This window comes from Zootoca vivipara, chromosome Z2 (assembly GCF_965207765.1).
Source record: "Zootoca vivipara chromosome Z2, rZooViv2.hap1.1, whole genome shotgun sequence".
NCBI lineage: Eukaryota > Metazoa > Chordata > Lepidosauria > Squamata > Lacertidae > Zootoca > Zootoca vivipara.
This window is the reverse complement of record NC_142585.1, coordinates 21065692-21088038: the sequence shown is the minus strand read 5'-3', so window position 1 is coordinate 21088038 and position 22347 is coordinate 21065692. Positions and strand designations below refer to the sequence as shown.

The 22347-nt window shown below is 42.9% G+C and overlaps 1 protein-coding gene across 1 annotated transcript in view; it reads left to right on the top strand.

Annotated features, from left to right (window-relative positions):
* The window catches only part of LOC118084387 (connector enhancer of kinase suppressor of ras 2-like), a 317255-nt gene that overhangs the window by 272874 nt on the left and 22034 nt on the right, over nt 1-22347 (top strand). The window contains exons 16-19 of the mRNA XM_035113863.3: nt 6106-6154; nt 8458-8633; nt 16706-16779; nt 21943-22014. Of these exons, the coding sequence (XP_034969754.1) occupies nt 6106-6154; nt 8458-8633; nt 16706-16779; nt 21943-22014 (371 nt within the window). The remainder of the gene's footprint in view (nt 1-6105; nt 6155-8457; nt 8634-16705; nt 16780-21942; nt 22015-22347) is intronic.

Here is a 22347-nt window from a genome sequence, read left to right as displayed (position 1 = left end):
TGAAATCCTTTTGAACTGGTCTTTTCCATGAACGTATTGTGAACCGCCAACTTGTGTAAGTTGCACAGATCTTCAGTTAACCAAAAAGGCAGATAGAATTTGGATTAGGCTCTCATCCCCCAGATGTCACAAAGAAGGGTGTGCATTTTCAAAGTACACTCAGAAGTGGTGCACATGATTTTATGATCACAGTTATCCTGTGATAGTTACAGGTAGGTAGCCGTGTTGGTCTGAGTCGAAACAAAATAAAAAAATTCCTTCAGTAGCACCTTAAAGACCAACTAAGTTTTTATTTTGGTATGAGCTTTCGTGTGCATGCACACTAGGTTAGGCTAAGAGAGAGAGACTGGCCCAGAATGACTAGTGAGCTTCATGGCTGAGTGGGGATTTGAATCCTAATTTCCTGGGTCTTAGTTCAATGCTCTAGCCACTACACCACACTAGTTGACCTGAAACTGTCTCATACTGAGTCAGGCCACCGGACCTTCTTAATCTCAAGGTTGTGTTTGAACCCCATGTTGGGCAAAAAGATTCCTGCATTGCATGGGGTTGGACTAGATGACTCTCATGGTCCCTTCCAACTCTACAGTTCTATGACTCTGTGATCTGGCAGCACCATTCCAGAGTCCCGGGCAGAGGAGGTCTTTCCCAATCCTTCTAACTGAGTTCATTAAACTAGAAATGCTGGACAGGGCTTCATCGGATTTCTACCCTGGACCCTTCCTTTCCAATGCCATATAAAACTTAGTTATTTAAGAGCATTTATGAACCACACACCCACCACTGGCACATTGGAAGCTTTCCCAGAAAGGCATAAACACAAAAAGGCTCCCCACTCTTTTCATAGTAACTGCTTTCCCCCCAAGTCCTCTGAAGCTAAGGTGGTCACCTGAGTGATGTGCTTCCTGAGCCATTTCCATAACACACTGCGGTTCAGTGACTCAGGCGTGACAGTCATGCTAGGCTCATGTTTCTGAGGTTGTTCAGTCATATAACACCGTTGCTGTTACTCAAGCGGGGGTCGGGAGAGCAGGAGGCTATAGCTGAGCAATTTTTAGGGAAGGACCCTAAAAGGTTTACACACAAACGGCCTGTTCTTGCATTGATTCTGATGGCCAGTTGGTACTAATATATCACTAAAACATTTGACCAGGCTTTCCATGACCTATAAGATCAGACCCTATTTTATGTGTCTAAATCCCCTGAATTCCTGATCCCCCCTTTTATATATATATTTATGCTGCTGTTTATTAGTTTTAGGTTGTTTATTTTGCTTTAATGCTTTTTAAAACTATTGTACACCACTTTTGGGTGTGGCCAAAAGTGTGTAGAGCAACAAATATAAATTTGCAGACTAGTGTCTGTCCGTATTCATTGCTCCCTTCCTCCATCCTGACAAGAAAATATTAACAGAATTGAAGAGGATGTTCCTGCCAGGCCTAAGCACTCCGGGGGGGGGGGTGCAACAGGGCCAGAGGAGGATATGGATTGGGCCAAATTAGGAGACTTGGGGGACCCCATTTGGCCTATGACCCTGAGATTCCCCTATATTCTGCCCTATAAGCAGAGCACTTGGGTGCTCCAGCCATCAGTCTGAGGCTAATAGTGCCATCTTGCTGAGTTCCATCTTCCATGGAACTCAAGTTAGTTCAGTAGCTCTGATGGATATGTACAGAGTTTGCATGGCTGAGCTGCCATCCTTCCTGCTTTTTTATCTTAAATTTCAGGTTAGATGGTCAGGGGCTGGGCCTCTATTAAGGGCCAACCAGAATGTCACAGAATCATTCAGATTCCCCAGGTGTCCTCATCAGGCAAGACATTACATAAAGCAAGGGGGGTGAGGAAAAATCATACTAGGACACAGGAGACCAGGGTTCAAATCCCCACTTGGCCATGAAGCTCACTGGGTGAACTTCAGCCAGTCACCATCTCACAGCCTAACCTACCTCTCAGGGTTGTTGTGGGGATAAGAGGAGGGGGAATAGAACTATGTGTGCACCTTGAGCTCCTTGGAGAGAGAGAAAAGTGAGATATAAATGCAATACATAAATGTGTACATAAATTCCTGTTTCGTACAATATCTTGCCTGTTGAAGACTTCTGGAAAATTTGAATTTTAAGTTTGTTTTATTTGAGAACAACACTTTTAATGTTCTCACAGAAGAATGTACTGGATCAGGCCAAAGGCTCATCTAGTCCACCAATCTGTGCCTATGAGAAGCACTTGTGGTTGTCCCAACTGGTATTCAGAGTTGTCCACTATGACAGTGGACATAGAACATAGCCATTGTGGCAAGTAGCCACTGATAGCCTTGTCCTACATGAATTTGTCTAATGCTATTTAAAGCTATCCAAGTTTCCTTTAAAGCTAGATTTTTATTTTATATTTTGCGATGCTTTCTCGATGGAAAGAACCTGGACCAGAGTCCACCAAAAGCACCCAATAAGTCTGTCTTCGGCCAAGTAACAGCCGAGGTGGGAGAACCGATTCCTAAGGGAGGTGACCATTGCTCACTATTTAAGAGAGCCCTCAAAATAGGTAAAAGGGGTAGGGATGCCGAGGAGCAAATCTGATCCACTTCACATCTAAATGTGAATCTGCATAATTCACACTGTCCAATACAATATTAGAATCAAAACAACAGGTCTTTGGGGTCTTGGACAGAAGAAGTTTTCGAATTTCCATTACTTGCTTCTTTCCATTACTTACTTCCTGATCACTTTCTAACTGGATCACTCTGATGCTCTACCACTGAATTATGACCATTTTTCATAGCAACAATGGAAGAGGGTTGGTTGGGTTGGTGCCCTGCTTGTGGGCTTCCCAAAGGCATATGGTTGGCCATTGTGGGGAGTTGGGTGCTGGACTGGATGGGCCTTCAATTTAACCCAGAAGGGCTCTTCCTATGTTATGTTGATTCTGTAGGCACTGTGCACATTTTCCTGTGGGGGGGGGGCGGCTCTCTGCAGTCTGAAAAATGAGTTACTTCATGAGCTCTTGATAAGGTTGGATGTGATTGTCTTCGTCCTCCTGCTGTCTGATTCTGATTTATTCAAAATAATTCCTGCTCATGGAAATTTGATGCATTGTGTAGGGTGCACTCAAACAGATTGCAGGGCGGTCGCTGCTGCTTATTGATTCTGCTGCAATGTGGAAGCTTCCACTGGGGGGGGGAATGAAATCAGCTTTCTTCTAGCCCTTTGTGGCTGCAAACTTCACTTTGAAACCAGAAAACTAGGTAGAAAACATGAGTTGGGTTAAAATTGATGCAGGCACACATTGCACAGGACATAAGGAAAAACGGCACGTAGCCAGGCCGATCCACTCAACCATGGTGCCCTGTTGAAAGTCGCAGGCAAAGGCCTTGAAAAACCAGTACAGTGGTACCTCAGTTTATGAACACAATTGGTTCCGGAAGTCTGTTCATAAACTGAAGCGTTCATAAACTGAAGTGAACTTTCCCATTGAAAGTAATGGAAAGTGGATTAATCCGTTCCAGACGGTCCGCGGAGTAACCGTTCATAAACTGAAGCGAACTTTTCCATTGAAAGTAATGGAAAGTGGATTAATCCGTTCTAGACGGGTCCGTGAAGTACTTAAACTGAAGCGTTCATAAACTGAAACATGGGTGTAATTGGTTCCGGAGGTCTGTTCATAAACTGAAGCGTTCATAAACTGAAGCAAACTTTCCCATTAAAAGTAATGGAAAGTGAATTAATCCGTTCCAGATGGGTCCGCGGCGTTCATAAACCGAAAATTCATAAACCGAGGTGTTCATAAACCAAGGTTCCACTGTACATGCTTGCTACCTCCCCAAGGCCCAACTCTTTGTGGTGTGCATCTGTTCCGATTTCTCTCTCTTTCTGGATAGTATTAACAAAATTCCACAAAGCTCTCATACATAGATTTATTGAAGATTATTAAGGCATGTGTATAAATATTACTCACATTCCAATAGGCTGTTCTATGGCTCAGTGAAGATGGTTAGAAGCTTTTTATGAAGTTCTCTGTGGAGTTCTGTAAGGACGAAGTGAGTTCGCCCTTCTTCTTGGGTTTGCCATAACTAGACTGTCACTAGATTACAAAGGAGGAAGGGAGGTATTGTCCTGATGTCTGGCAGAGCCAGCAGAAAGTAGAATATTGCTGTGCCTACAGTTCCCAACCTGCCTTTGGGTCTTAAAGGGGGGGGAATGCACTACCTTTCCTAAAAGGGGCAGCATTGTTATTCCTTCTACCTGATACTAATATAGTACATAGATTTGCTATCACTAAATAACTGAACCCTGTGGGGGCAGAAGAACATCTCTTGCCACACAGTTGGCCTCCCACTGGAAACAAGATGTTTCTGTTTCTTTTATCTGTTCATAGACCAGTTTACTATTCAAAAGATCTTGAAGTGGTTTGCATCCATAATAAGACCATATATTTTAACATAAAAAATACATTAAGAAATTATCTATATCCTCTGCATACTCAAACAGCACCACCTTCAGGGCTCACTGGGTGGAACCAGCCCTGCCATGGTCTGAATGATTTACTGATGAATGAAAAATCCCATGTGATTCAAGTTATTCCATCTATTATACATTCACGGCTGCAGTTTTAGGGTGAAAATCTAGTACTAGTCTACACATGTACCAGAACGTGGTGATTGCAATCATGAGGTGATAGATTGGGTTGTACCATTTCAGCCTACAGGTGTGGATACCAATTTTTAATTTCCCCCACTTCAAAATAAATAAATAAAAAGCTCCAAGACACACCAGGAAAAAATGTACTACCCAGTCCATTTGGTGTTCGTGACAGTCTCCAATTGCAGGAGGGCTCCCCACTCCCACTCCCCAAGGGCAATTTGAAAATATAGCCCACCTCCTGTAGTGGTACAGTCCATTCTGCAACCTCAGTATTCTACCACCTTGATCGCTACTTGTGCCTGTTGTGTGTGTACACCAGGCTAAGCATATGCTCTGAAGTGCTCTGGGAATGGTTTGTAATAGCTCCACCCTGAAAGTTTCTCTTGCATTTTTCTCCAACCATTCTCCATCAGGTAGCGATAAAAGAAATTGCTTTCAAAAATTATGAAAGGGGACATGTTTTTTTAAAAAAATAAAATAAAATAATATTTGACATTTTCATGGGTGGGGTGCAGGATTTTTGTCATGCTCACTATACTTCTCTTCCTTCTAATAAGTGTACGTCTCTTCCTTCTAATAAGTGTAGCCCAGAAGGCATATGGGGGCACTTGATGATCCTGTAGCCAAGCAGGTAGCAGGCAGTGTCATGGTTGCAGGACCTCAGATAGCTCTGAGTGATCCAAATGGAGGGATTATAACTCCAGGTTATTCCTCCCAGGATTCACCCCATTGGAATACAAATGACATTTCATAAAGGGAGAGCCCTCTGACTTGGAGCTGAGCACTTTGTTGCTTTACTGTCACTTCATGCCCGTTGTGCTCCCTGAAACAATGAATAGTAGTTGTGAAGTGGGAGATGCTTGGTGTGATAGATTCCTTGGGGGAGGGGGATCATTATTCGTAGGGTCATCTGTATAGGTCCTGGCTCATGAGCCTCAGGTTCTAGTTAAGGGCTGGGAGATATTTTTCAGACTGGGGACCACATTGCCTTCTAGGCAGCTTTTTGGGGGTGGAAACAGAGGAAAAAGTGGGTGGGTCAATTAATGCAAACTTCCTTCCTTGTCCAGCAGGCTGGTTTCTACACACACACACACACCTCTTTATTCTCCATCATGCAAAGCAACATGCATTATCAAAGTTTAATGAAACATCCCAGACAATAACATATTTTCAAGCCACTTTCACCACACTTGGTATTATGTATGTCTTCACCCTTTCCGTTGTTAGAATATCTGTAATTCTTATTAAACAGCTGGCATGGAAGTGTTTTTTTTATTTTTAAGAATGGCAAACATTTTGGAGAGGGAGAGTGGAATCCCAGCTGGAAGCAGTAATGTATGTGGCCATTATGAAGCACTGACTTTTGTCTACAGTGGCTTTGCTCAACATTCCACATGCCAATCACTGACCAGTCTCTCTCTCTCTCTCTCTCTTTTCTCTCTCTCTTTTTCTCTTTCGTCTTTTCTTCCAGTCATTTCACTATGCTTCCCTGAGGGTAAAAAGCAAGAAATGGCCCAAAGGTAAGTTGTTTTAATTATTCATCTGCTTACATATTCCTTACAGAACTTGGAAATCAAGGTTCCACTTTTGTGAAAGCATTACATTTCTAGCACGGTGCTTCTTCTTTTTCTTGAAAAAGAGTGGCCAGAACTCAGCATGAACACCTCCCTTGTTCTCTTGCAATGGCTCCCACCTGAGAGGTTCCAGAACTGAGTTCCACCGGGGGCGGGGGAGCCCTGCATTTGCAGAGCTTTAGCATAAAGCACCTTGCAAGTCATACAGTATTTGGATGTTCAAATCCACCTTGCATTTAGAATCACATTAGGAAGAGCGGGTAGTTCACTTGGTACCTTAGGTTGCAATCCTGTACCCCCTTACATGGAAGTAAGTCTTATTGAACTCAGTGGGACTAACTTCTATGTAGGCATGCATGGGATTGTCCTCTAACTGGTAAATACAGAGGTGTCAAGCAAACAGCAGATACTTCTCGGGAGCATGTTCCAAAGATGAGGCAAAAGGAGTCCTGTCGCTTTCACCACCCACCTTAACATCAGAAGACAAGGACGGCCACAGAAGGTATTCAGATGATAAATCTCAATGAACATAGATGGGAAAAAATGGTTGTTATTAGCTGTCAAGACCCCAAACCTTAAGTTCCAGCTTATATGTTCTTCAGTTCTTCTAAAACTAGCTGGAATGTTGCTTCAAGAAAGGAATAAACTTTTCAGAGCTTAGCTGCTGGATGCCAAAGAAGAAAGGATAGCAATTTAATGTGATCTAAATTCTTGACTCTGCTTCACAGCTGTAGGACAAATATAATTAATATAACAATGTAAACTCAATTTTTCACAGTGAATAGTCTAATGTTTTAATTAAATTTGCCCAAGGTGTTTAAGGGAAAGTGATATGAATATTAGGGGCAGGGGGTCTCTTTCTGGTGACAGAGAAGGAAAGGGAGAATAAAATGTTAAGAGTTATGAAGTCGGATGCACTGAAATGTTGAAAATAAATTGGGCATCCAATATCAGCCTTATGAAGCCAAAGTACTCCTTATGAATTAGACTCAGATTTTATTGAAAAATACTTTTGTTATATGTACACTGAACATTCTTTCTTACTTGGTTAAAAAGAGATCAGACAGAGAAGTCGCAACACTTTTTTTAAAAAAGTTTTTATTAAACAAATTTAACAAAACATACCATCAATCAATATAGCCAATTACATCCCCCCCTTTTTTATACCCTCCCCCTCCTTCCCTCCCAAGACTTCCCTCAGCCCCTGGTTTATTTACACATGTTATTCTCTGCATGTTATAAAATTGTAAATATCCTTGCCTTATCTATGCTATGTTCTACTAATAAATTGTGGGTGTTTATTCAAAACCTGCCAAGGAGTGCAAATCCTTTTGTTGTCTTTTTAAATAGTTTGTAAATAATTCCCATTCTTCTTTGAAATCATGATTGTCCTCTCATAGTTTGTATGTCAACTTTGCCAATTCTGCATAGCTCATCAGTTTTTCTTGCCATTGTTCTTTTGTTGGGGTTTCCTCCTTCTTCCATCCTTGTGCTAACAAGACTCTTGCCGCTGTTGTAATATACATGAATAAGTCTTTGTTTTCTTTGGCAGGTCTTGTCCTAAAATCCCTAACAAAAATGCTTCTGGTTTTTTAATAAATGTTCTTTTAAACATTTTTTTCAATTCATTATATATCATCTCCTAAATTTTTGGGTCTTCTCTACATTCCCACTACATATGGTAAAAGGTACCTTCTTTTTCTTTACATTTCCAACATTTATTTAACCTGGTTTTGTACATTTTTGCAATTTTTACTGGTGTAATATACTATCTATACATCATTTTCATGTACGGTAATTTTCTTTCAAAAGAGAACAATCTGTAAATTTTAAGTCTACTTTCCACAATTTTTCCCAGTCCTCAGATTGTATATTATGTCTTTAAAGAGAGATGCTTCCAGAAATGTCAGAGATTGTTGAGAGATTACTTGATGGCAGACAGTGTTGCAATAAAATTTGTATATCAGCAGAAATTAGCACCAAAATGCCAATGAATTAATAATGAGGATTAGGGAAACCAAAGCATGTACATTGATTTGGAAATGTGGCAGGCTGCCCTTTGCACCCTATAAACACCATGAATCAGATGGATAAAATGCTGAAAGGATTTTGCAATTGCATATGAATGTCCCCCTTATTTAAAAGGGTTCTGCTGAGAATCCTGTATCATGTTTATCAGCCACCTTTATGGATTACACTTGCCCTCCCTTCTGTTTTTGGAAGTTCTCATGTTCTCGTTTCCATTCAAGGAGGTTCGCTGAACAACAGCAGCAGACGAAGGATCTCCTGCAAAGACTTGGGACATGGAGATTGCGAGGGTTGGTTGTGGAAGAAGAAGGATGCCAAAGGTTACTTCACCCAGAAGTGGAAAAAATACTGGTTCGTCCTGAAGGACTCTTCCCTCTACTGGTACACTAACCAGAATGTGAGTACCTACCACAATGCAGAAAAGAAAAACCCCAAAATGAATATATGGGCAGAGAGATTCGGTTGCTTACCTTTAGGGTTCATACACACTTGCTCTTGTTCCGCTGCTTTCCATCCAGGAAAAACTGCTCTTTAGCACTCAATCGGAGCGAATGGCAATTCAGATTGATGTTTGCTCCGATTTAACACTAAAGAGCAGGTTTTCCCTGGGAACGGAGCAAGACAAGCAGAAACCTACTTAGACCTATGCCAAGAAAGCATGGATCAAGTGGGAATGCTGAGCCCCGTGCTTTCCAGCCCTCGGAGGAGAAGAAAAAATGAGGTGCACTCTAAGCTGTTGCTGTGTGTGTAGACAGGTTCATCATACTCATATATGCTATTGTTCATCTCAGTTCTCAGAGTGTTCGTCCTGATGTTGCAAAAATGGCACCATCATTGCAGAAGTTGGGGATACCAGCAGGCTTGGGGAAGCCCCAAAGCTGGCAGAAGTACAAAAATATTTGAAGGGTGGGCTCTGAAGGGGAGTTGTTACCCCAAAGAGGTCAGTGAGGACTGAGCATGCATTTTGATGAGGGGGTGCTGATCATTCTAAGGAGGAAAAATGAAACTAAGGGAGATTTGGAAATGGAATGAAATATCCTGGCTGCAATCCTGGACAATGTCAACGATGCTTGTGTTCATTTAGAACTCAGTTCCATCGTGCTTCTACACTGATCTGCAAATAGAAAACAAAATCATGAGAATGTGTATTTAAATATGTGGCTTTGAACATATTTTCTCACGCAATACATATTTACGTTCTGTCCTAAAATACATTTTTGGTACACTTTTTGAGCAGAGAGCTGCATCCCAAGACTTGGGAGAACCATGAAATCTAAAGGATAATTAGATTCCTCTCTGCACGTTACCAGTAGTCAGGGTCCAGGGTGTGCTGGTTCAGGTCAGTTGACATCAGAATTTGCAGATTGAATTGCTGAAGCCTCCCTAACAGGAACACTCTATGCAGCAACATTTTTGTTGCTTACAATAGTTAACTGTGAAAATTCTCCATACAGGAATGGACTCAGACCCTGCTAAACAATGCATGCAGGAAGTAGTGTGAGAGTTGGGTATATGTGCACATGTATGCATACATTAGAATAGCTCTGATGACCAAGATCCTTCCAATTTGCCAATCTAAATGTTACTTCCCATGCATCTTCGCAGATCAGTGTGTGGGCCTGCATTTAACTGCACATAGAGGATTTCCGCATTTTTAAATGAGTAGCCTAAGTGTAAGTTAGTTCAGTGAGTGATGCATGGTGGCACTGGTGCTTTGTGGAAAGAATCCGTGCTGTTTGTCCACTGTATCTGCTAATACAGCCATGCAAATGCTCCTGAGACCAAATAGCAACTATCAGCATGTCCACACGTCTGCTTGTCCCACCACTTTCCTCCAGGGTCATCCACTGTTTACCACTGAATTGGAACAAACGTCAATTTTATTTTCTGTGGATTGCCGCTTGTTCCAATTCAGCATTAAACAGTGGGTTTACCTGGGGAAAGTGGTGGGCAAAGTGGGAAACCTCTCAGACCCGGGCTTCCTAGGCACAGGACTAGTGTAAGGGGTCATCCATACTTTTGTGTGATCCTGTCCATGTCTACCCAAAAGTGGGGATAGGGGAGAAATTTGGTTCAGTTCACAATATAATGCAAACCTACTTGAATTACACTTCCTGAAACAAACATACTTCTCCTAACTTTGTGATGCAGTTCTCCAACCCAAAGGTAAAGGGACCCCTGACCATTAGGTCCAGTCGTGACCGACTCTGGGGTTGCAGCGCTCATCTCACATTATTGGCTGAGGGAGCCGGCGTACAGCTTCCAGGTCATGTGGCCAGCATGACAAAGCTGCTTCTGGCGAACCAGAGCAGCACACGGAAACGTTGTTTACCTTCCCACTATAGCGGTACCTATTTATCTACTTGCACTTTGACATGCTTTCGAACTGCTACCGTAGGTGGGCAGGAGCTGGGACCAAGCAATGGGAGCTCACCGCACTGCGGTGATTCGAACCGCCGACCTTCTGATCGGCAAGCCCTAGGCTCAGTGGTTTAACCCACACCACCACCCTCATCCCAAAACCAACCCAAAACCATCTACCAAATGCAGATATTAGTGTGGGAGATTATTTCAGCCCAGCCATCCTCACCTGCCCTACACCTGATGTCATATATGATGTTGATATGAAGCAGGTAAAGAGCATGATCCCTACAGATCCCGGCTTTGCAGGCACTGCCAATCAGCTGGTGGTTGGTGTTTGCAATGTGCTGTGTCTTTATGTGGGCAGTTTGATTTCAAACCATTCAGGCAAAGGAAAACAGGTCACCTGATGTCATTGTGGTGTCAGCCAGTCAGAATTGGTCCTCAGGGGATGGAGGATGTAAGAACCAGGCCCATTGGGCATATGCAGTTCCCCAAATAAGCTCATGGCTGGAGTGAAATTTGGGCTTGAACATCCTGATTTATCAGGCTGCAGTCTTTTATAGACTTATCTGGGAGTCAATTTCACGGAACACAGCAGGACTTACTTTTGGGTAAACATCCATAAGATGCATGGTGTGCCGTCTTCTTTTTTAGTCACCAAACTGTACCAGCTCTCAATGAGAGGGCAGTGAATGAGTAAATGAATTTGTCTTGAGTAAAATAAAAATAAGGGAGAGGGGAATATCAAGGTAAAATTGTATTTCCATATGGAAAGCTTAGACTTTTATTGGGTAATTCCATACCAGCTACTTGATTATTAATGAAGTACCTGGCGGCGTGATCACTCAGCAAAGATAGTTAGCTGTTGCGACGAAAGTCCCTCTCACTTTCCGTCTTATAACTTCAACTTCTCAATTATTAAAAGCACTAACAGGGATTTCTGAGGTAACTCAAACCTCCCACTTACCCCTCTAGCCTTTCTTTAAACCCTCTAGCACTTGTGGGTTTTCAAAAATAAAAGAGAGTCCTCTTCCAGCCTAAACGTGACCTATATAGACTTGGGGCTATAAGTAAGACTGTTCCTATGTGTACTCAGATAAGGGTTTTCACTTCACTAGAAACTCCCTCACTGTAAAGCTAGCCTCCTTCCTGAGGTAACTTTATTATCATTCAGAACCTGTCTCCTCCTTTAGCCCCCCTCCTTTTCTTGGTGCACTCTCAGCCACAAACTAACCTTCCTCCTCTAAAAGGCAGTTTTGACAGTTTAAAAGAGTTCCCCACCAACTGGGTTCCTGGGTACCTTAGCTGGAAAATGAAATAGACGATTACTGGTATGACACTTTAAAGATGGATATTTATTGGCTTGAATCTTAATGGTTGCTTTCTGGTAACATTGGTACAAACTTAATTTCACAGGTAACGTTCTTGGTAATCAAATAACAGAATACCTATCAACTACCCCATCTACTCTAAATCTACCTTCTCCACAACCACACAAGCTCCCCCACAAAACCCCCAACCGCCAACTGACATAACGGTTCCCCTTTCCATTTAAACCCCATGCAGGCCACGCCTCCCATGGAATGTTGCTGTCAGTTAACCAGGAGTCTGGGTTAACCCTTCGATAGGTCGGTTGCGAAACAAAAACATAACATAACCATTTCAAATCCGCTGTCTTCTGTTTCAGCTTGTACCACTGCAGCCAGAGATTATTCTCAGATTAAAGTGTGCAATAACAGCACCTGCTCCATAGTGTGAACAATAGCTTTTCTGAGATGCCTGCACATACAGAGTGTGAGCAAAAATCACATTAAACAAAAGTAAATATGTGTTACTTGAATACTTCAATGGGAAATTAACAGCTCTTGATGCCAAAAGACAGGCTTATATTTGGGTTCTCCGTTCTAATGGTTAAGAGGATGTCAGCCAGCCATTAAAGCAGCTGTCTATCTTACGATGAACACAGGAAGCTTCCTTATACCGAATCAGATTCTGGAAACTTTTGCGTGGGAAGCAGGTGTTCTAACCCAAGGTTAAGGAACCTGATTTGGCAAGTGGGATAGATTCTTACCTCCCCTGCCCATCATGAGCCTCTTTGAAATCAATTTATGGGTGCAGTCCAAATTCAAACTACAGCTGCTAATTTCCCCCCTTTCAGGTTTGGAACCATTGCGGGTGGTTCAGGGAAAACAGCTCTGTGGACCATACTATGGCTTGTACTAGGCCTAGTTAGGTCTGTGGGTTGGAAGTTCCCTGTCCCTAGACTTAGGGTGACACCGGATTGGGTTATGACTTGGCCACGAAGCTTACTAGTTGACCTTGGGCCATCACAATCTCTCTGTCTAACCTGCTTCATAGGGTTGTTGTAAAGATAAAATGGGGAATGTGTGTGGAGGAAACCATGCATGCTGCTCTGAAGTAAATGCAGTAAGTGTTGCCTTTGCCCAACTCCCTTTCAATCTGAGCTTCAGGAAAGGGACAATGTAATCACTGCCAGGGGTCCCAGCTGCTGACTCCCATCTGCAAGCCAAGACCCAAGCGGAAGAGAGCAAGCAGCTGAGGCACAAACAGCCTATGATGCAAGAATGCTGTGATTCGATCTTCCAACATTGAAAAAACTGGAGCCTATTCAAATGTTCGAGGCAAGGAGACCAGAATGGTGAGGAGTCTGGAAAATGAGTCCTATGAGGGGTGGTTGAAAGAGCCAGTGTATGTTTAGCCTGGAGAAGAGAGAATGAAGTGGAGTCGTGCTATTTCAAATCAAATACCTGAAGGGCAGTCACACAGAAGATTTAGCAGACTGGGTCTCTATTGCTGCAGGGGGTAGGATGTTTTGAACCTCAGGAGGACTTGTGGGAGTGGTTGGGTACAGGGATACCAAAAAAGGATGTCAAAAACATCAGAGGGATCAGTTCAAGTGTTTTATTAAAGAAAGGTGTAGACTTACAGCAAAGATGTCTGCCAGATTTTACAAACGTGGGACAGACACCGCAGCAAGAAGACAGCTTGTCCACACCCAAGCAAATGTTGTTCATACATTCATTATAAACAAAGCATCATATATCACTTTGCCCAGGACTTCCCATCATTGCACCTGACTAGATGAAGGCATAGGTGGCACATACCCAAATCTTTCAGATAGTCTCCCTTTCTGGGCCAGAGTCCAGCACCCCAAGCTCCATAGATAAGGGCAACATCAAAGCAAGCCAATTAGCTTATATCAAAGCAAGTAAATATAAACATCTATGAGCTCATTCTTACAAGAGCTACCAATTAATTGTGGGGTTATCTTGACTACCAAAATGGCATTCCCACAGATTCCGGAACAGTTCACCTTTGGATCAACACACAAGACTACAACCAATCAGAGGATATTACAGGGAAGCAAATGCCTGCTAAAAATTAGGAGAAACTTCCTAGTAGTAGAGTTATTCATAAGTGAAGCAGACTGCCTTGGGGGATTGGTGGGAGAAGGCTCACCTTTTCTGGAGGTAATTTCCAGTCTGGGGTGAGTGTGGCCTGTCTTTAAGAGACATGCTTAAACTATAATACTGCAGAAGCTCTCCTTTTTGGGTACAGTTCCCTCCACATCTCAGTAGGTGTCTTAGTCTAACCTATGTAGCAAGTCCTAGCTGCTCTGCTGAGTTGTTGACCTGTTGTACACAAATATAGCTGTGGATGTTTTCCAGATTCCTGCACCTTCCTAGTATTAGGGTTGGAAGGTTTCCTCACATAGTGAATACCTTTCCAAACCCACTGGAAACTAAAAAGTCAATCAAATTTGTAAGAGTGTTGGTGAAGGCGAGCAAAGCCAACTGAGAGTGAAGGCAGTGCTCTCTGGAGCAGTCAGACAGTCAATTCCCCACAGTTGGGCCAGGGGTCACATAGTGGACAAGTTGACGTCAGAATGCTACACAGCATGGTACTGTCTTATTATACGTTTGAATGAACAAGGTAGACAACAGGCAGTTTCCTACAGCATATAAAATATTTTGGCTGGTTTGATTTATGATATTGTACTTTTTTGTTATATTGGATATTCTAGATCCTCTCCTTTTTATATTATTATTATTATTATTATTATTATTATTATTATTATTAATTCATACCCTGCCCATATGGCTGGGTTTCCCCAGCTACTCTGGGTGGCTTCCAACAGAAATATTAAAATACACTAATTTCTTAAAGATTAAAAGCTTCCCTAAACAGGGCTGCCTTCAGATGTCCTCTAAAAGTCTGGTTGTTATTTTTCTTTTTGACATCTGGTGGGAGGGCGTTCCACAGGGCGGGTGCCACTACCGAGAAGGCCCTCTGCCTGGTTCCCTGTAACTTGGCTTCTCGCAGCGAGGGAACCGCCAGAAGGCCCTCGGCACTGGACCTCAGTGTCCGGGCAGAGCGATGGAGGTGGAGATGCTCCTTCAGGTATACTGGACCGAGGCCGTTTAGGGCTTTAAAGGTCAGCACCAACACTTTGAATTGTGCTTGGAAACGTACTGGGAGTCAGTGCAGGTCTTTCAAGACCGGTGTTATGTGGTCTCGGCAGCTGCTCCCAGTCACCAGTCTAGCTGCCGCATTCTGGATTAATTGTAGTTTCTGGGTCACCTTCAAAGGTAGCCCCACGTAGAGCGCATTGCAGTAGTCCAAGTGAGAGATAACTAGAGCATGCACCACTGGCGAGACAGTCTGCGGGCAGGTAGGGTCTCAGCCTGCGTACCAGATGGAGCTGATAAACAGCTGCCCTGGATACAGAATTAACCTGCGCCTCCATGGACAGCTGTGAGTCCAAAATGACTCCCAGGCTGCGCACCTGGTCCTTAAGGGGCACAGTTACCCCATTCAGGACCAGGGAGTCCCCCACACCTGCCCGCCTCCTGTCCCCCACAAACAGTACTTCTGTCTTGTCAGGATTCAACCTCAATCTGTTAGCCGCCATCCAACCTCCAACCGCCTCCAGACACTCACCGCCTTCACTGGTTCTGATTAGAAGAGAGGTAGAGCTGGGTATCATCCGCATACTGATGAACACCCAGTCCAAACCCCTTGATGATCTCTCCCAGCGGCTGCATATAGATGTTAAAAAGCATGGGGGAGAGGACAGAACCCTGAGGCACCCCACAAGTGAGAGCCCAGGGGGTCTGAGCACTCATCCCCCACCACCACGTTCTGAACACGGCCCAGGAGGAAGGAGCAGAACCACTGTATGACAGTGCCCCCAGCTCCCAACACCTCTAGGCGGTCCAAAAGGATGTTATGGTTGATGGTGTCAAAAGCCGCTGAGCGATCCAGCAGAACTAGGAAGCAGCTCTCACCTTTGTCCCTAGCCTGCCGGAGATCATCGACCAGTGCAACCAAGGCAGTTTCAGTCCCATGATGAGGCCTGAATCCCGACTGGAAGGGATCCAAATGTGTTATATAACATGGCTGTATTCTGCACTGCAACATTTTTATTAAGGAGGGAGAAGTTGTATATGTGTTATTGTTTAACATTCAAGAAGCAAAAAAATTGATAAATGTAATAATTTATGCAGCCACTCAGATTTGGCAGTGTGATCACTGAGGGCAAATTCTGTTAATTTTAAGTGAGAATAATGCTTCCCAAACCAACGAACACTTTCGACTGAATTGCTGAAACAAAAACAAAAATATTGCTAAATGTTTGAATATACAAAAATATCCAGAAAACCAGTAACTGTCTTTGGCTCGCCATTAATGAAAACTCCTTTACCTTAACCTCCTTGGAGAAAATGTGAGATACAAATTTAAATATAAAATAAAATAAAATCTGATTTTGATTGTGGCATAAGCTAGAACTTTACTGCAGAAGAACTTTACTTCACAAAGCACTATCCGTCACACAAAGGGTGGAAAAAAATACCACAGTGCAAATGTTTGAGAAGCACTAAGTTATTAATAGTTTCGAACTTGCTGTCTACCACTGAAAGTGCTCATATTTAAAGGTCATCCGCAAACAGATTCATTATTAACCGTAGCTTTTTGCTCAGTGATCTGGCAACTCAGTTTCTAGGATAACGAGAGGGAATGGAATCTCCTCTCTCAACCTTTTGCTCTTTGCCAATTGTATTTCTTCTCTTTCTTTCATGATAGGATGAAAAAGCAGAAGGATTCATCAGTTTGCCAGAGTTCAGGATAGACAGAGCCATTGAGTGCAGGAGGAAACAGTAAGTATGAGTCAAAAGAGCCTGCAAATGAAAGAGCCAATCCATGCAGAGAATGGGGGTGAAAAAAAGTTACCTGCTGGGAAATTTTAAATTCAGTTAAAACTTACAGTTTGTTCATAAGCAATGGGCTGAGAGGAGGGCTAGAAGGAGATGGGGGTCAAGCCCCTTCAGCAATATTATATGTTGGGTTGGATCCTCAGATCCCAAAAAAATGGGAACATCAGAAGCTTCTTCACATCTTCGGCACATCTAACTTAGTAAAGTCTTCAGAAAACAGCTCTCCAGGGTTTCAGGTACAAGAAACCTTCCAAATGCATTGTCCAGCAGAATAGAACTCAAAAAAGAAAATTCTCAGAAATGTCGGCCCAGCAGTTTCCATGCCTGGCACCCAAATAAGATCTTCTAAGACTACATTCACATTAGACATTCAAAGCCCTAAGATACCACTTTAAAGAGGCATCACTCCCCCCGCCCCGGGAAATTCTGGGATATGTAGTATGGTGAGAGTTGTTAGGGTGCCCCCTACCGTCCTCTGCATTGCCTAGGAAGAGGAATTGATTGTTAAACCACCCTGGGAATCGTAGCTCTGTGAGGGGAATAGGCGTCTCCCAACAACTCTCAGATCCCTTAACAAACTACAGTTCCCAGAATTCTTGGTGGAAGCTGTGACTGTTTAAAAGTGGTATCATAATGGCTTAAATGTATGGTAACAGATGGGGCCTGTGGAACTTGTTGTTTTATGGTGAATTGTGGGTAAGCATGTTAGCAGCATCTAGAAATCGGTTAACATTTTGGAGACCAGATTTGTCACTGCTTTGTATTGGTTTTTCATCTGATGTAATGACCTGTGTTTCATACACAAGTAAACATTCACTCACTGATTTGGTAGCACATCAAAGGGAGAGAAATAGGTCACTGCACAGGCCTAAAGGCAAAGCAGAGAGAAAATCTGCAAGAATCACTCTTCTGCCTCTGGCAGCCAGAAATCTCAGGACCAGAAATCCAACTTCCCTAGATAGCAGGATAATCTCTTGGGAGCTGCAGCTTTGCAAGATGTTTAACAACCCACACAAATCAAATAGTAACAATAACACGGTTGCTGCACCCCATTTTTGCAGTGTAGCTTAGAAAAAGAAAGGAAGATGCAGCAGTCAGACCACACTGCATCAGAACGTTGTCACAAAACACAATTGGTCGCCAGTATTGCAAATGAGTTTTTCCCAGTACATGTGGAACTAACATAAAAGGATGGCAAGATTAGGGGTTTGCTACTACCCACCAATAAAATTTAAAAATCACTTTGCAAACCACAGTCGAGAAAGAGGGCCAGGGTGGGAGCATGAGAGAATCTAAAATAAAATTAAAAGTCTGCATATACTGTATAAAGAAAAAAGAAGCATCATCAGCTGGCATTAACAGTAAGAATGGTCCATTGATCCCAACTTGAACACAAGCAACATAGGCAGTTCATATGCCCCGATGGGTTTCAGAATGAGACTGACAAATACAAGCTATGCTTTCGAGTGTGACATCTTCAGACCACTGGGTAATAGATGGTGGGTGTTCATCCTTCCAGCCTTGCAGTACAAATCTCTTTGCAGACACAGGGGCTTGCAGGGTCCACTTTTGCTGTTGATCTGTTAGTCCCCGCACCATAGGAATATGATTTAAGAGTGAGAGAATTCCTGGCTTCCACACACAACCTCTTTTATGTTACAAGGTCCCATTGAGGGTCCTTTTTCTGATGGGGGCAGCACTGGGACTACATATCTAACACTGATCTGTTAGTATACCTGTACTTCTCAAATGTTGTGTTCTCAACATACATTCATTAGGTTGGTGATATTGCACTCGCAGGATCAGGCACATGAAAATCCAGGGCTGGCCCAAAGGAGCAACTTACACTAAGGTTACCAGATGTCCCTGTTTCCCGGGGACAGTCCCCCAGATTTACAAATCAGTACCCTGACAAAATCCATCTATTTAGTAGGAAGTTGAAAAGTGTCCCCAGATTCATTGAAAAAAATCTGGTAACCTAAACTTACACCCACTCTGGTGCAAGGACCTAACCACACTCCTGGTGGCAGCTTGTTTCCCCCCTATTCTTTCTCAGAGCAATTGCACTTCAAAGAGCATTGCTTTGTGCAGCTCAAACAAACAGCAGGCGTCTGCCATCTAGTGCACACGGTCAGGATATTCCATTCTTTTTAAGACTTGCCCTTCCTTTGTTGTCTGTTCTTTAAGGATGGACAGATAAGCCTAATTCCACTCCGCGTCAGCTTCACATGTGCTCACTCATCAGTCCATTCTCTCCCATTTTGACATAGAATTGTAGATTTGGAAGGGACCACAAGTGTCATCTAGTCCAACCCCCTGAAATGCAAGAATCTTTAGCCCAACGTGGGACTCGAACCTTGAGATTAAGAATCTCCTGCTCAACTGACTGGAGCTATCCCTTCTGCAACTTTTTTTCTTTTCTTTTTTTTAAAAAAACCTGCACAGAAATCTACATTATTTAATAAATAAATTTACATATTTATCTTTTTTCAAAATACACATTTTAATAACACATATTGAAACAATCATTTGGGCTTCAGAACCACCTTGGAGCATTTGGGAAGTGTGGGAGCTGGCGAACAACCAAGTTCTGATCCAAGCATTTAGTTTGAAAAATGTCAATCACATCCATTCCAATTAGAATGTTTTTTACTAATGGTGGGGGGAGTTTAGCAGGTTATTGTCCATATCCTTTCATTACCATAAACAATATAGAAAGTTGACCCTGAACATGAGACTCTTGCTCTCAGGGTTGTGGGTTTGAGCCCCATGTTGTGCAAAAAAATCCTGCATTGCAGGGGGTTGGACGATGGCCCTCGTGGTCCCTTCCAACTCTATGATTCTATGAGAGTTTAATAGGAACACCTCTTCAGACATGGGAAAGAAGCTCAGAGGAGCCCTTCCTTGTATCTAAAATGTAAACCAACAAGTCATTTGATGCAAGTGCCGATTCCCGGTTTCCTACACTTTCTGCAGACCTGTTCTTCTTTTGTGTGGGCCATCTCCTTGCAGCACATCCAGACACTAAGCAAATAATGAGGAGAAGCCAATAATAGTCCTTAGGAAGCTATTATTGGTTGGCTTCAAAAGAAAGCGCCATTGAGTTGTGTGCTCACACGCGGGCTGCCTTTCATGTTGCCAGTCTTATTCAAGTAAGCCCACTTCACCACAGGGAGGACTTGTGGGATATATCTGGATTTGGGAAGCATGCGCTGTGCAGCGAAAGCTGTATGAGGAAGAAATGTCAGCAGGACGAAGGTCTCTTTGATGGCCGAGGACACACAATGACAAGGTTGGGGTGCCTTTTCTTGGCTAGCTTCGAAGGACAGAGATCAGAACATCAGCTAGCTGCTCATTTACTCTTCTAATTCCATCACAATTGCATCTCCATTGCTTTGTAAATCCCTGCCACTTTGAAATGCATCAGTCTTGGCAAAATGCCTGTGATTGGCAAAATGCTTAAAGATACAGAAACCTGGGCTCCAAACTCATTTATTTAGAATATCACCCCATCCTTATCACACATATCCATGTAGCACTTGCTTTTGCATTCCTACAGAGCCAATTGTGTAGTGAGCCATTTTTCAGCTCACTCACCAGTGAGGACCAATGGCTCAGACATAGCTTTTTAGTTCTGTCCCCTACCTGCAAATGCCATCAGAGAGCTATAGTGCCAGGGAATGCAAGCTAGAGAGGTGGGGGGGCGGGAGGACCAAAAAACTGCTGTGCGAACAGCAACTGGCTGCTTTGAAAGGGTTTTCCAGTTCATTTCCTAAAAGGTCACACGTTGGAGGGTGTTACATGTAAAGTTGGCAGTGACCTGGTCTGATGAGTTAATAATAAAAATGCAGGAAACCAGTTCTTTGAATGCCATCCTAAGGCATTTAATAAGAGAGTGTTATGAAAGAGGAATTAGTCAGTGACGCATCCTGGACTTTGAGTTAGGAACAAAAAGAGCCCTGCTAAAATATCCTTTGTTCAAAAAGAGGAGGTAGAGAGTGGCAGGTGTTAGTTTCACTGCTTAGTGCCTCTCTCATACTTTTATTTCTAGTAAGGTAAAGGTAAAGGGACCCCTGACCATTAGGTCCAGTCATGACCGACTCTGGGGTTGCACGCTCATCTCGCTTTATTGGCCGAGGGAGCCAGCGTACAGCTTCCAGGTCATGTGGCCAGCATGACAAAGCCGCTTCTGGCGAACCAGAGCACTGCACGGAAACGCCGTTTACCTTCCCGCCGGAGCGGTGCCTATTTTTCTACTTGCACTTTGACATGCTTTCGAACTGCTAGGTTGGCAGGAGTCAACTTATAGTACTTCTTCTGGGAGTCCTTTATTTTGTAGGCTTTAAGACTGCACTTCTATCATCACCATTAGTGTTTATATCATTTGTTAGACACCTGATAAAAAGTCTCAAGGCATCTTACCATGCAAAATAAGCATAAGATTAAAAACAAGTGCTAAAAATAATAATGGGGAAATTGTAAAAGCTACAGACAGAAGCTTCCCTTGCCTCCCTCCAACCCACATACACCTGATCACAATCCCCTAGAAAAAAGGTTAACTATCAAATGCCTATTAACAACACATCCCAAGGGGGCACAGGACACCACAGGCTGTGTTTGGGGCATTGCACTGAACCTGGACTGTGTCTGTCCCCTGAAGCATGTGACCAGGGAGATGCAAATTGCATGGTGATTTCAATAAAACTGCCAGAAAGGATGCATCTCTTGGGTTGTTTTCCTTTTTTAAAAAAGAAAAAAAACCCTTTAATTGTTGGCATAGATTGACTGCGCATGGATATAAAAAGAAAAAAAAATGGTACCATTCCACATAAATTAATATTATGGGCAGGGTATCCACTGTATCCTCTGAGAGGTGGGACTCAAGATGAAATTCCTAAAGACAAAGAGCTAAAGTCCTGACTTCTTCTTCATCTGTTTATTAAGTTCTAATCTGGGAAAGAACTTGGCATCATATTCAAAGGGAACTTAACACAGGATTCTCAGAATATCGGTTTCCCTAGGTAACTTGCTGTTAAAGTTCAACTCCCCAAATACCTTCTAAACTTCAAGACAGTTATCTTTTCCCTCTTTCTGCTTTCCTCACAGTGCTTTCAAAGCTTGCCACCCCAAAATTAAGAGTTTCTACTTTGCTACTGACTGCCTGGAAGAAATGAATAGGTAAGAAACATTGATATTATACTAGAGTAATTTTATTCTGATGTATTCAGAGCAGCAGACAAAAGAACGTTACTGTTTCCTCCTCCGTGTGTGCTGAGATTTCCATGGCTCTCAACAGGCCGAATGTGATTGTGTAGTTGCATTGTGTACTTGACTTACATAAACACTTGCTTAAACTTATCTGGGTCCCATTGATCGAAGCTCCTAATGCTTCCAGCTGTGTGAATAGTATTTTTAAATGCAAATACACTGGTACCTTGGTACTCGAATCAGCTTGGCTCCTGAACAAATCGGCTCCTGAATGTCGCAAACCCGGAAGTAAGTGTTCCGGTT